This window comes from Chrysoperla carnea, chromosome 3 (genome assembly GCF_905475395.1).
Source record: "Chrysoperla carnea chromosome 3, inChrCarn1.1, whole genome shotgun sequence".
In the NCBI taxonomy this organism is placed as follows: domain Eukaryota; kingdom Metazoa; phylum Arthropoda; class Insecta; order Neuroptera; family Chrysopidae; genus Chrysoperla; species Chrysoperla carnea.
This window is the reverse complement of record NC_058339.1, coordinates 27448071-27462819: the sequence shown is the minus strand read 5'-3', so window position 1 is coordinate 27462819 and position 14749 is coordinate 27448071. Positions and strand designations below refer to the sequence as shown.

The 14749-nt window shown below is 31.5% G+C and overlaps 1 protein-coding gene across 1 annotated transcript; it reads left to right on the top strand.

Annotated features, from left to right (window-relative positions):
- The first annotated feature begins 5730 nt into the window (after window positions 1–5730).
- On the top strand, window positions 5731–14553 carry LOC123295965 (nuclear pore complex protein Nup214-like). Its single transcript, XM_044877427.1, has 9 exons — window positions 5731–5795; window positions 5862–6000; window positions 6069–6262; window positions 7436–7620; window positions 8077–9196; window positions 9920–10804; window positions 10883–14093; window positions 14180–14309; window positions 14395–14553. Exons 1-9 carry the CDS (start codon window positions 5763–5765, stop codon window positions 14420–14422), a joined length of 5925 nt encoding a protein of 1974 aa, XP_044733362.1. The 5' UTR covers window positions 5731–5762; the 3' UTR covers window positions 14423–14553.
- Window positions 14554–14749: the final 196 nt, after the last annotated feature.

Below are 14749 nucleotides of genomic sequence, written 5' to 3'. Positions count from 1 at the left end.
AAACCGATATACACTCAGTCAAAAATAAACGCACGCAAACTTAAACCATTCTAAGAGTTATTACTATAATATTACATGTGATTCACATATAATGTGTTAGTTTTAACACATAGAATGGTAAAACACGTGCATTTTGTTGTATAAAGAGTGAAAATGAAAATGATATCAACTATTTTTAATTTTATTTATCAATTAATCATCTTTTTATATGTCTTTTGTGGAAAATTCATATCGATTCTCTGTACAGTTTATGAGAAATGTGCTCTTTTTTTTTCATAAACCGCACGGAGAATTGATATGAATTTTGACAAAACACGTATAAAGAGGTGATTAATTGATTAAAAAATAAATTAAATTTTCATTTTACGTTATCGAAATACCTTAATAGCACTTACCAATGTAACATGACAAACAATGAAAACCATAAAGATGGCTAAGCACAATGTAACTGCACTCATAATGTTGAGAATATTTTAACAAATACTTTTCAAATAAGAGTCAGTCAATTTAGTGGTGAAAATTTTTTTTCTAATTCTGAATTATTTTCTACGCTTATATATGCGATAGGTACCTACTTTTAATGTAAAAACGTTATGCATAATTATTTAGGACAATAGAATTAATGATCTCTACGATTTTAATTTTGCTTTGTTTTCTGGACTCTAAAAACAATTAAATATTTTTGTTAAATCATTTTCATATGTGGGAAAAACATATTATATTTGGAAGTACCGTACCTCAAATCATAATAACGACGAAAAAAATGTCTACGGACGTACGTGGGTACGACAGAATTGGTCTCAGAGATACCTGGTGCTCATGGGTAAACGGTTACTCGTCGTCTAGTGGAGTTTTCGGGAAATTTGTTAAATAATTGGTCCAAACTCGTACCACGATAGTTTTTGGGGTCGCTGAACACGAATCTCGTGACAAAATTGGTCTCAGAGGTACCTGGTGCAACGGTTTCTCCGACGCCTGCTGAAGTTTTCGTCACGATATTCGTGTTCAACGATTCCAAAAACACCCTAGTAACGAGTTTGAACTGATTATATGCAAATTTCTCGAAAACTCCAGGAGACGACGGGGATACCGTTGCATCAGGTACCTCTGAGACCAATTCTATATCGTACTTAGATGAAGCTATATTATTTAATTTTAAAATATTTAAATTAAATTAAAAAATAAATTTATTTAAATAATTAATATAACATTGAAATTTTTAAATTCGGTGTCAATTACAAAAAATAAAAATGAACAAAAATAAATTATTTAAATATCACTTATTACAAAACAAACTTTATTTTTTATGTTCTAAAATTGTAAGCTAAGGTTCTTCGATCATTTAAAACTTCTAGAACAAATGTTTCTAGAATATTTTGTAATTTCTTTAATGTTTCTAGAATATTTAATATATTTTAAATTTCCTTAGATATTCACAGATACAAAAAATTTACGCGAATGGAATTTCGTTCTATATTAAAACTTTGAAAAGAACGTAGGTACTTATACAAGTAGCACTTATTCAATTTTTGAAATTTTCGTAAGTATTATCTTGAATTTTTTTTCATTCTTCGAAAATGTTTCATAAGGTGACTAGTTGAAGTTACGTACAAATTTTCAACTCCCTATCTTTTACAGTAATGTTTATGAAAAAATATTTCAAAAAAAAATTGTTACTTTTTTTATAAAGAATAACTTTTACATTTAAACTTTTGTTCATCAACTCACTGTCAGAAAAAGTGCCATTTTTGTGACATTGAGTATACGTACTGCGTCAGTTTTGATCTACTCTAACACATTGATATAAATGTAAACCAACACTGATGTACGCTTGTGTACATTGATGTACTCTGATGTACACAGATGAACTACTGTACATCAATTGTGATGTAAGTAGATCTACACAGACGAACAAGTGTACATCTACTAAGATATAACTAGATCCATTATGATCTCAGTTTTACCTTTTTTTAATCAAAAGAAATCATCGGATATATCCTGATATATAATACAGTTTTTCTCGGGACATTCAAATTGATTTGACTTTGTATTTTGTCTAGGACCCACTGAGGATTTAATTTGGCTATATAGCACTGAACAACCTTAACATTAAATAAAGAATATGTATCTAACTGTTACAATTCATTAAATAAGTGTATAGTATATACCTGTGTACAATAAATACATATATATTTAACTTAATTGATATGCGTTGGCTGTTATTGCAAATTTATGCAGATTTCTTCTACTGATTCCGCAATGGATCCGCTAAAGTTGTTTTGTTTTAAAGGACTAGGTCAATGTTATTCCCGGTCACACGTAGGTTGTTCGTTGTTGATGTGTTGCAAAAAGGCTTGTTTATTATTATTATTATTTTTATTTTTTTTTTTAATATATAACACAAATTATTCAAAATATGCATACCACGTTTAATCAATAAATATTCGTATTTTTTATTTTTATTATAAAATAATAATACTTAGGTATAATATGTTAATTTTGGGCGTTATTTTTATATTGCCAAAAACATAAATACCTTTGATATAATAATTGATGGGTAGGTATATATTATATACATATTATTAAACGTTTTTTAATACATTCTTATACGATAATTGTTTTGAAAGCGAAATTTTCTTATTGATTTTAATTTCTTAAGTGTGTTGCACGTTTTATAATTAACTAAATTAGGTAATTAAGTCATTAAATAAATCCAAACAGTGAAAATCACTTATGGCGTGAAGAAGTCTTAAATCCATTTAAATCTTAAAAAAACAGCAGTGGCCTAACTAGACTAGTAAAAGAGTAGGCTATTCTTTTAGGTAGTTAATTCATACATTTGAACAGTATTACTATAAATTACTATGGTTTCTTAATATATATCTGCTTATTCAATGCCTACTGAAACCTAGTTTAAGCCTTTTCTCAAAATTCTATTTTAATCCACTGGTTGTCACGTGAAAATGATTATAATCTTATATATTTAAACGAGCAATTCTTGTATATATATATATATATATCAACGATCTTGGAAATGGCTCCAACGATTTTCATGAAAATGAGTATGTAGGGGTTTTTTGGGGCGATAAGTCGATCTAGCTAGGTTTCATTTATCAGAAATGTCGTTTTATCCGTCTTTTCATGAAAAATTGAAACATACAATGTAAAATAGGACTGTGCCTGACATCTATTGGTGTACCAAGGGATTCAAATTGGTAGTTATGTAGAGTTTTAAACGGTTCTTACATACAATGTAAAATAGGACTGTCCCTGACATCTATTGGTGTACCAAGGGATTCCAATTGGTAGTTATGTGGAGTTTTAAACGGTTCTTATTTTAGTGATAAAATTTGTCTTTTTAAGTAAAAAAATACCGAGCAAAGCTCGGTCATCCAGATATTGAGTATAATCTTTTGAAAAGTATGTTTGGTCCCATTTAGGCTCAGTAGCTGACCGTAGTAGTTCGTTTTGTAATTTGTATAGCTTTTAGGGTTCTTAAAAAGGATATAATACATACGGTAAAAAGGTCATCGTATGCAAAATTATTTCAAGCAATTTCTCTTTCGATTCTTGTTTATCGGGTATGTACAAGAATAGAAAATGTACTTATTTCTGGGTAAAAATTCCCAACTATTTAAGTAGTGAAGTGATGAAGCTGACTAAAAATTTATTTTATGCTTTTTAGTCCATATTTTTTAATAAAGGTTGATTGTTAGTTTTTTTTTTAAAAAAAAAAGGCCACGTGATCACTAAATGTATGCCTCCTTCATCATTTCAATTTCTAGTTTGTATCTTATTTTCAAATTCCGCTTTCGGAAATTACGAAGAATTTAGTTGCGATGGGCGTTCATTATGGAATAAAAATTTGGGAAATCAAAAATTCACATATTTAAGCCAATAAATTAAAAAGGGATATTTTGGAGCTAACGTATTCTTTAAGTCTTTGTGATCATATTTTAATTAATAAGCAAAGATGCTTAAAATAATGTATCTAAATATAAATACGAAATTATAAAAACATTATTCTATGATTTAAAATTAATATCTTAACTGACCTCTGTTCATATTAAGTTAAACTAAATACATTGCGCATTGGTTCAAGCCTTCGCTAGATAAAAAACGACAAGTTGAAAAAGTAATAATTTTTAATGACAAACTTTTTTATCCGCTTTTGATAAAGTTTTTATTAAATTACTTTATTAAAATTAAATTAAGTTTTAATTCATTGAGTTAAAATTAGGTTTTAAGAGCTTTATTTACTATTCGCGATTCTAAAGTGCTGAGCTGACCTGGTGCTAACTGATTTAAATATAAAATGGTGAGGTGGGTAATATGATAACTGAAAGTTGCAATTCCCCAACTGGTGATAATAATTAGTACTAATAAAAATCAGAAGAAGACCCGAATTCTGTAGTTAGAATTTCGACTACCAGATGGCAATACTTGCACTTACCATTTTTAGGGTCAATAAAAATATTCAAATCAGTTAAATCCCGCCTACTGGCGATACAAAATTGTACTATTAAACAGGAAGTGGACCCCTTTTCAGTAGTTCCAATTTAGACCACCAGATGGCAATACTTGCACTTACCATTTTTAGGGTCAATAACAATATTCAAATCAGATAAATCCCGCCTACTGGCGATACAAAACTGTACTATTAAACAGGAAGTGGACCCCTTTTTCAGTAGTTCCAATTTAGACCACCTGATTACTTTCTTCTTCTGACCTCTCCACTAGAGGCCATGTCCTCTACACTTCATATCATTGAGCTACACGAATTTAAATTATGAATGATGAAATCGATTTAGAAGGAAAATGAAGAAAATAATTATTTCTAGAATTAAAAAAGCGAATTGAGTTTAGTAGCGACCACGAATTGGCTTTTATATAGTAGCTCGCACTAGAAGAGTGATTTTATTTATCTCGGATACATATATAAATCTTCAAAAAAGATCAACCCGTGGTCGCTCAATGCGTATTAAACTACTAGCCTTTTTCCATCCTGAAAATAATTTGATCGTTCTTGTTGAATAAAGTCTAAATTCCAAAAAACGATTCAGACAAACTTTGATGGGAAGGTTTTGTTTAGAAGTAGAATCCCGAAAAAATTTTATAGGCATACAGAACGTTTTGCATCTCTATACCTTCCTGTCCGGATTTGATTTGCAGATGGATAAAGAACGCTCAGTTCATTTTCTATGTCTTTAATTAAGACTCGAAAAACGATGAAAGACGCTGACCAATATATGTTAGGTCGAGTCATAAGTTTGTTACGCAACGTATCAAATGATGACTTGTGATTGATTAACTGAGTCCTTAGCTGGACAGAAAACACTAACTGTGCATTTTTATTTATATTGTAATTGCCAACAATTTTATGACGTTTTAAGATTATTTTTAACAAATATGAATTAATTTGGGAAACTTTTGGTTTCTACCAAAATTATCACGTATTTAACTATTAGATTCTCATCTCTTGCGTATTCCAATTCTATTTTTAATTTCACGATTAGCCGTTGATTTGCTGAACGTAGCCTACATACTTGACACAAAATTAAAAATATGAAATGAATACAACCTTTCAAATAGAAATATGGAAAATCGTTTTATTTAAAAATAAAAATAAAAGTATTTTTTATCTACTAATATCTTATTAATTAAATCAGTGACTTTTAAAAAATTTCACCTTACTGAATATCGTGGTATTTATAATATCTTTATAACTTATTTACGACGCTGAATTTAAAAATATTTTTAAAATGGAGTTAGCTCCTACACCTCTAGATGTTGAGGTATTATATTTTGAATAATAAGAAGAAGTATTCAAATACTAACCATTTGTCTTTGTTATATTACAGGAATTTAAATTCAAATTACAATGTAGATTAAGAGTTTTTCAATCCAATGAAAAATTAACGCCAACAGAATATCCTAATCTCATCAGCGCTGCAAGTCTATATGGATTAGTTTTCATTGGATGTCAGAATAATTTACAAAGTAATTTTTTTAATTATATCGATAATAACACACACACATACTTATTCATTTTTGAACATTTCTTTTAGTATTATTTTCAAATGAAATTACAAACATTAAATCCAAAAATGAAGTTGCAAGCTACAAGCATCGAACAATCAATCTATCAACATCAATAACTCACGTAGCTGTTAATTGTGATAGTAGTTTATTATGTATTGTTACTACAAGGGATAGTTGCCCAATCGCTATTATTTATCAAGTTACAAGTTTTTTATCACAGGTAAATAATACAATTTAATTTAATCTCATTTGTAAGTCAGTTCAATCCATTTGAAATTTATCAATGGATAAACTTTTAGTATCAATGAATAAGAGAGTACATTATTTGTATCATGTGAAATCACGGGAACTTATTGTTATACACTTGGCAGGAATTCCTCTCATTCCTGATCTCTTAGATGATACAAATAACACAGGTTTGCGACCAAGAAACTGCATAAGATTTTTTTACATTTTCTTATAGATTTTGACCTCCCAAAAACAGGAAAACTATTCAAAACATTCTATCACATAGGTTTTCATAGATATTAGTAACAACATAAAGTAGTATTATATAGTATTTTATAGTAATATTATATTAAACTAGTCTTAAAGTTATTGCATAATAAAAATAAATTAGCTTCGCTTCCAATTGGTTATTCTGTGCATATGGAAGAAAACTAACTATATAACAATTTGGCCATTACCCTGGAAAGAATCAAATATCAGGATCATCAATGGTTGGTTTGTGGGGACTTCAAAATACTCACGATGCTTTTGGGTCAGCAGACAGGCTATACTAAATACCCATGCTTCTTATGCTTATGGGATACTAAGGATCCTGACTACAAAACCATTATTCAACTAGCAGCATACGAAGCTCAAAGCTGCAAGATAAGCCTGAAGGTCCATTTTTTACACTCCTACATAGAATATTTTCCTGAAAACCTGGGAGCTTACAGTGAAGAACAGGGGGAGCGGTTTCACGATACCAAGGAAGATTGGATGTCATTATGCTTGCAGGCTACTGTATAATTTTTAATAAACGAGTGCTTTTACCTAATTTTTGTGTTTGAATTTGCAAAAAACCTTACGTGATAGAAAAAAAATGGCCATCACTTCTGAAATCAGCGCATTTTAAAACATATAATTCAGTAAAAATATCTCATGCAGCTGACAAAAAATATTTTTGCAGACCTGTGTAATCCATGTAGAATGTAGTAGTATAATTTTGTTCAATTTTACCAGACTTCATTGATCAAAAATGTTTTTAACTCTGTTAATGATTATTTATTTTCTTAAATCACAATGAAATTTTAATTTTTTATTTTATGAACCGACCATTACACCAAAAACTTAATAATAAACAATTGTTAGTCTTACGTGATAGTAAAGTTTTATTTATTTATAATAGAATGTCCAGATTGTTCAAGAAATAAGACTATCAGCAACTCCAAATACTAGCGTAATTGAAATCGCTTGGAATCCAAGTATTCCTAATGTATTAGCCGCATGCATATCAGATGGATCTGTGGTTGTAGTTGATATTAATCCAAATGGAATTCAATTAAATTGTTTACCACCTCAATCACAGTCTAAGTATGATTCTATAATCCAAATATTTAGAGGCTATTGGTGCACGAGTCCCCAATGCTAGATTTTATACGAATTAAGGAAGTTTTATTCTACAAATACTGTTTAAAAAAATTTTGCATAAACTTTACAGATTTGGCACAATTTTAGATCAAAGTCGAATTCAAACTCTTAATAAAATTAGAAACAGTTCAAAAATTGATGTTCAACTAAATAAACGTAGCGTATTTAACAATTAACTCGTTAGTTGGTTTTTCACTTCTACTCTCTTAAATTTCAACACTTTCATGAAAACCAATATTTTGAACAATATCTTTTTGAAAAATTACCTCAGCCTATCATTTCTCAAGACTTAAAAAGTCATCAATTCGGTAAAGTCTCTAGCACCCGGTCTTCTGAACCAATAGTCTCTAGTGATCTTGAATTTCATTTACTATAAATAAAAATATTAATTATAAATAGGTGTTTATGTTGGAGTCCTAAAGGAAAACAAATTGTAATTGGAGCATTAAATGGTTCACTCTCGCAATACAAGCCAGATTTAAAAATAGTAAAAACCTACCCAGGGCCACCATTAAGTCAAACCCCCAACAATATTACGGTTGTAAATGTATTATGGGTAACAAATTATCAATTTATTGCATCGTATCGTAGTTTACAAGATAATTCAACACCGCTCTCCATAATTGTTGTCAATGTTCCAAAAGGTGCTCCAACATCATATGTCAATTTTGAGGATATATGTTATAGTAGTGGTAGTTTACAACAACCACGATTTTATTTTATACATCAACAAGTATGGAACTTAGTGCTGACAGCATCTGCGAATAGCATGGAAGTAGCTGTACTAGGTATATTAGATGGTAGTGGTGGAACATCATGGCAACAATGGATCCAATCAGATGAATCACGTGCGGAATTACCATTATCTGCGTCCAAAGAAGAAACATATCCAATTGGATTTGCTTTTGATACAAGTTCAACTTTGCAATTACCATGGGGTGAAAATCAAGTATTGCCACCGATGCCTATCTTATATATTTTATCACATGAAGGTGTTTTAAGTGTATTTAATGTAATTAATTTGAAACAAGGTGTGTCTATGATATGTTCACCTCCACAAGCTTGTCCAGATCAAAGTGGATTGCAATATTTTACTACAGAAAACTTAACACCTGTAATTCAATCTGCCCCTGCTACAGTTCAACCACCAGCATCGAGTATGAATACTGTAGCACCTCAACCACAATTTCAACAAATACAGGCTAATCTAACCAGTAATCAGTTTACAAAACCACAACAACCGCAACAATTACAGGCGAATGCAACCAGTAATCAGTTTGCAAAACCGCCACAACCGCAACAGTTACAGGCTAATGCAACCAGTAATCAGTTTGCAAAACCACAACAACCGCAACAATTACAGGCTAATCAAGCCAATCATCAGTTCCTACAATGGCAAAAATTACCAGACGATATTACATCTAAACAACAACCATTACAAACTAATACACATACAATCAACCAACCATCTGCACAAATAGCAAAACCTTTTTCTTTTGCTAATGCCACGTCAACTCCGGTAAGTAAATTAATTATATCTTAAATAGATAATATTTTTTAACATTAGTTGTCAATTAAGGGTCAACTAGAAGTTAAAGCTTATACCCTTATTATTTATGTATAAACATGCCATTTTTTTAAAGAAATGTTTAATGAGGCCATAGATGTCAAAAAATTTTGACATGGTGACACGCCATTTACTAATTAAATTTAAACAGAATAAAGTATCACTATACCTATAATTTAGGTCGACTTCCATATCTTTATACACGTGAGAAAGCAATTTGCCCAGACAAATGAATGGTTTTTTTATTCTGTAAATATAGTTTAAAACTGGATTAAATTTTCTAACGGAATTGATATTATTTTTATTAAAGTCTCAATGAACTTACGTGATATTCTTCTCATCTTATTTCAAATTAAAAATTTGCTCTGTTATGTCTAAACTTTCAGATAATTTACCACTATTAGAAAGCTCCTTCCCTTTCATTCAAACAACCAATTAAATTTTTAAAAGAACGATACTGCCATTATAAAGCACGTGGCATAGAATATAAAGGTAATCAACTGATTGTTAGCGTAAAACGAAAAAGGTTCTCTATTTGATTTATTATTATTTAAACTTTGAAGTAACCACGCGAATAAAAAAATTCAATAAATGTAATTCGGATCAGGGCTTTAGATAATTGGATTGAAACAAAAATTATGTGTTTCATTTATAAAATACTAACTTTTGTTTTAGATAATAAAAGAATTTGGAGCTCAACCACCAAAATCAAATTTTTTTGTACCTAATGTTCCCAATATTTCATCTAATACAATTGCAAATTCAACTGTTCAATCAAATGCTTCTGAATCAACAAGGCCAATAACTAAAGATGTTCCAACTATTGCAAATGAAACTAAACCTATAGAAATACCTCAGACACAATCAAAACCCGATGAAACTGTACGATCCGAGACTGCCGACAATAGCTTTGTATTTTCCTTAATCAATGAAGAATTAAAAAATTTCCAATCAGAAATCAATATATTATTGACTCGATGCCGACAAATAAATATTGAAGTAGGCAGCGATAAAGATAAAACAGAATTAGTTGAGCGTTGTGAATTATTAGTGAATTTTTTTAATGAATTAGTTGAAACTACAGCCACACAAAAATCTGAAATACATTCATTAAAACAATTATTAATTGAAGGATTTGCTTTACAAGAAGAGACTCAATCACGCTATAAACGTTTATCTAATCCCAAATATGTAGAATTATTTAAAACTCGAGAAATTGATCCAATCAGTGATAAAAAAGTATCAGAAATAAAACGATTATTATATTATGTCGAATCCCAACTAAATCAAGTCAATCAAAGCATTGACGAAGAATGGAATGATTTTCAAGATTCGTGCCAACGTGTTGCTAAAAATATTTATCATACTCCAACGTTAGAAGCAATCTACCAATCGATGATCAAACAAAATGAGATTATTTTACGACAGAATTTTTTAATTAAAGATATTAAAGCTCGTGTTAAATCTCGTGCACGTAAACAAGATAAAATGTCATTATTAATGAATTTAAAATCTGATGCAGATGTACCAAATTTGGTTGATAATTTAAAAAATTTGAATGTTAGTAATAATAATGATGTTTTATTAGCAAAATATCAATTTATTGAAGAGAATCAACAAAAATTTACAATTCAAAAGGAAGATAAATTACGAGCGCTATTATTATCAAATAAATTAACTCGAATTACACCAAACAAACCAACAAAAAATAAATTATCAAGTTCAATACTTCCAACAAAATTTGTATCACCAAAAAAACATATTGATTTATTATCTAGAAAACTTGTATCAATGCCAATTGTGGAGACAACACCGATTGCTGTTACAAAAATAATCGATGATATGAAACCAGAAGTAAAATCACAAAATAAGGTTTCAAAGAAATTATTTGATTATTATGAAAATGTAACACCTCCAACGACACCATTAAAAATTGACAATACAATAACATCCATGGATCAAGTGAAAAATGTTGCTGAACTCAATATTAAATCGGAATCGATTCAAAAACAAACACCCTTATTTGGAAATACGACACAAGGAACAAAATTATTCCAAACACCACCCTCTTCTAGCTTTTCTGCTGTACCTCAGAATAGTTCATCATTTGGTACATCAAATGCTTTCCAATTTTCGATAGGAGATAATAAATCAAATCATAAAACGGCTACTTCAATCGCTGATACTAAAAATAAATCAAATGAAGGTTTTGCATCATTAACCAATCAAAAAACTGAAAATGTAACTGCAAATACATCTTCGTTTAGTTTCAGTGGTTTGGATCAGTCTAAACCACTGTTTGGTGGTGCAGGATTTGCTCCGATAACAACGACATCATCAGCATTTTCAATGAAGCCAGGAAATTCTTTATTCGGAAACTCAACGCCCCTCTTTGGTGGTACTACAATTACATCCACTAGTGCTCCAACTTCATCACCATCGATATTTGGAACAAGTACTTCAGGTGGATCAATCTTCGGTAGTTCAAAGGCGACATCAGCTGGAACTCCCACAACAGTAACAACAAGTACCGCTGTATCAACGGCTCCATCGATTTTCGGTTCAACAAGTTCATCGCTATTCGGAAATATATCAAGCCCTAATAAACCTGCTGCAACACCATCTGCAGTGACCACAAGTCCTACTAATACCTCAACTCCATCTATTTTTGGTAACATATCAAGTACACCATCAAATCAATCTCTATTTTCGGGTACAAAAACCAGTACACCTGGTTTTGGTTTAAATACAAACACTTCTACATCGTTTCAATTTATACAAAAAACCGATGCAAAAATTACTCCATCGAGTGTTGGTAATAATACAATTTCCACAAGTTCATCTGAAGAATTGACAAAAACTGATGATCAAAAAATTGCAACTTCATTCGCATTAGCAGGAGGAAATAACGCTGTAACAACGACAACAGCTACAGTATCGTCATCTGCAGTGAATTTAACATTTGGTAATACGAGCTCGATAACGACGACAGACGCTGGAGAATCTAAAACACCAACAGTTACAACCGCTACCGCTACCGCAGCACTTTCATTTGGAACAACAGCAATAACAACAACACAATCGGCATTTACTACAAACACTAAACCAATGCAGTCTTTATTTGGAGGAGTGAGTTCTACAACAACACAATCTTTATTTAATTCACCAGCTACTTCAACGACAACACAATCGTTGTTTAATGCATCAAGTACTGCAACGACACAGTCTTTGTTCGGTACACCAACTACGTCAACAACGCAGGCACCATTTAGTTCGCCAAGTACTACAACAACACAGTCTATTTTTAGTACCCCAAGTACTACAGCGACACAATCATCATTTAGTGCGCCAAGTACAACAACGGTACAATCCCCATTTAGTGCCCCAAGTACTACAACAGCGCAGTCTCCATTTAGTGCCCCAAGTTCTACACCAGCTCAGTCTCCATTTAGTGCACCAAGTACCACATCGACGCAATCTCCATTTGGTGCGCCAAGTACTACAACGACTCAGTCGCTATTTAGCACACCAAGTACTACAACAACGCAATCTCCATTTGGTGTGCCAAGTTCTACACCAGCACAGTCTCCATTTGGTACACCAAGTACTACAGCGACACAATCTCCATTCAGTGCCACGAGTGCTACAACGGCTCAATCTCCATTTGGTACACCAATTACTACAACCACCCAATCTCCATTTGGTGTATCAAATTCTACACCAGCTCAGTCTCCATTTACTGCACCTAGTTCTACAACAGCGCAGTCTCCATTTGGCGTACCAACTTCAACAGTATCACAATCTCCATTTGGTACAACAAGTACCACAACAACGCCATCTTTATTTGGTGCGTTGAATACAAACACTACAACACAATCTTCATTTGGATTTGGATCGTCGACTCAGAGTTTTGGTTTTGGAAACTTATCAGTTTCATCTACGAATGCAACAACTTCAGCACCAAACAATTCATTCAATTTTGGTAATTTAACTGTCTCAGCTTTATCACCACAACCATCTACAACAAATAGTGGCGCAGCTGTTGTATCGACGTCAACAGGTGGTGCATCAACATTCAGTTTTGTAAATTCAGCACAATCAAATCAGACCACACCTCAATCAAATTCTGGATTTAGTTTTAGTCAAAATATTTTTAATCAAACACCTGCTACAACAGCTAATCAAAACACATTTATGGGCTCACAAATATGTAGCCCATCTGTATTTAGTCAAAACACATCAGGTTCTGTATTTGGTCAAGTAAATCAAACACAGCAACAAACAGGTGGAAATATTTTTGGACAAAAACCTTCCACTGAACAACAATCGGTGTTTGGTGCCACAAGCAATACACAAAATACTGGATCGATATTTGCAAAACCAACTAATTCGAATTCAGTTTTTGGACAACAAACTACTAATATATTTGGAGCTAAACCGTCTACACCTGCTTTTGGGCAAGCACCAGCATTTGGTGCAAAACCTACTTTTGGTAGCCCACAACCATCTAATAATATATTTGGTAGCCCACAAACAAATACAAACAGTAATTCACCATTTGCTAATCAAAATACAAATCGTAGTGTTTTTGGATCATCGCAATTCAATAACACATTTAAAGCACCTACTCAGCAAAGTCAACCAATAACTGGTGCATTTAGCTCAGGTGGCCAATCAATCAGTCAGTCTGGATTTGGTTCACCGACAGCATTTCAAAAACCAGCCTCTGGATTCGGATCACCACCTGCATTTGGATCCCCTCCGGCATTTGGATCACCCCCAACCTTTGGAGGTTCTCCTACATTTGGTTCACCACAAAAAGTTTTTGGAGCTTCACCAACACCAGCTGGTAAGTACTTAAATTTCTTAGTTTTTGTTGTATTATTAAAGAGCATAAAATACAATTGAGTTTTGAAATTTTTTTGTTTTTTGTAGCTGCACCTGCTTTCGGATCAGTACCACAAAATTCGACATTTGCAAACTTAGCAACACAAAATACAGTAGGATTTGGTAATCTAGCTCAACAATCAAATATACCGCAAACGCAGACATCCACATTTAGTGGGTACGTAATATGGAAAATATTTGGACACACTTAATTTTTTCAATTTAACAAAAATCTTTAATAAAAATTTGTGTTCTTTTTACAGGGGAAATGCCTTTAGCAGTTGGAGATAAAAACAAAATAACCAGCCGTACTGATACGTTTGTAATTAATAAGTAAATTTTTAACTATATGCCACTATTAATAGTGATACCATTAGTTTGTGTCTTGAAAATAATTTTTAATAAATCAGCAATTTTTTTGTATTAAAAAAGGCTAATTTTATAATAGACCTTTGAATTTCTTTTGTTTCAGACAGATAAATAAAATTAATTGAAGTTTACCTCTATCCGGGGACCACTATATATCAATCCATGTGTATAAGAATACTCTTAGATGCTTGTATTGATATTATTGTACTGTTCACAAGTCTGTAAGAAGACATATAATAGTATCTTTTT

Coding starts and splice junctions, on each gene's coding strand:
- LOC123295965 (XM_044877427.1), top strand. CDS start 5,763: ATGGAGTTAGCTCCTACACCTCTAGATGTTGAG. Junction 6,001..6,068: donor ATGTCAGAATAATTTACAAA/GTAATTTTTTTA, acceptor CATTTCTTTTAG/TATTATTTTCAAATGAAATT. Junction 7,621..8,076: donor CCACCTCAATCACAGTCTAA/GTATGATTCTAT, acceptor AATTATAAATAG/GTGTTTATGTTGGAGTCCTA.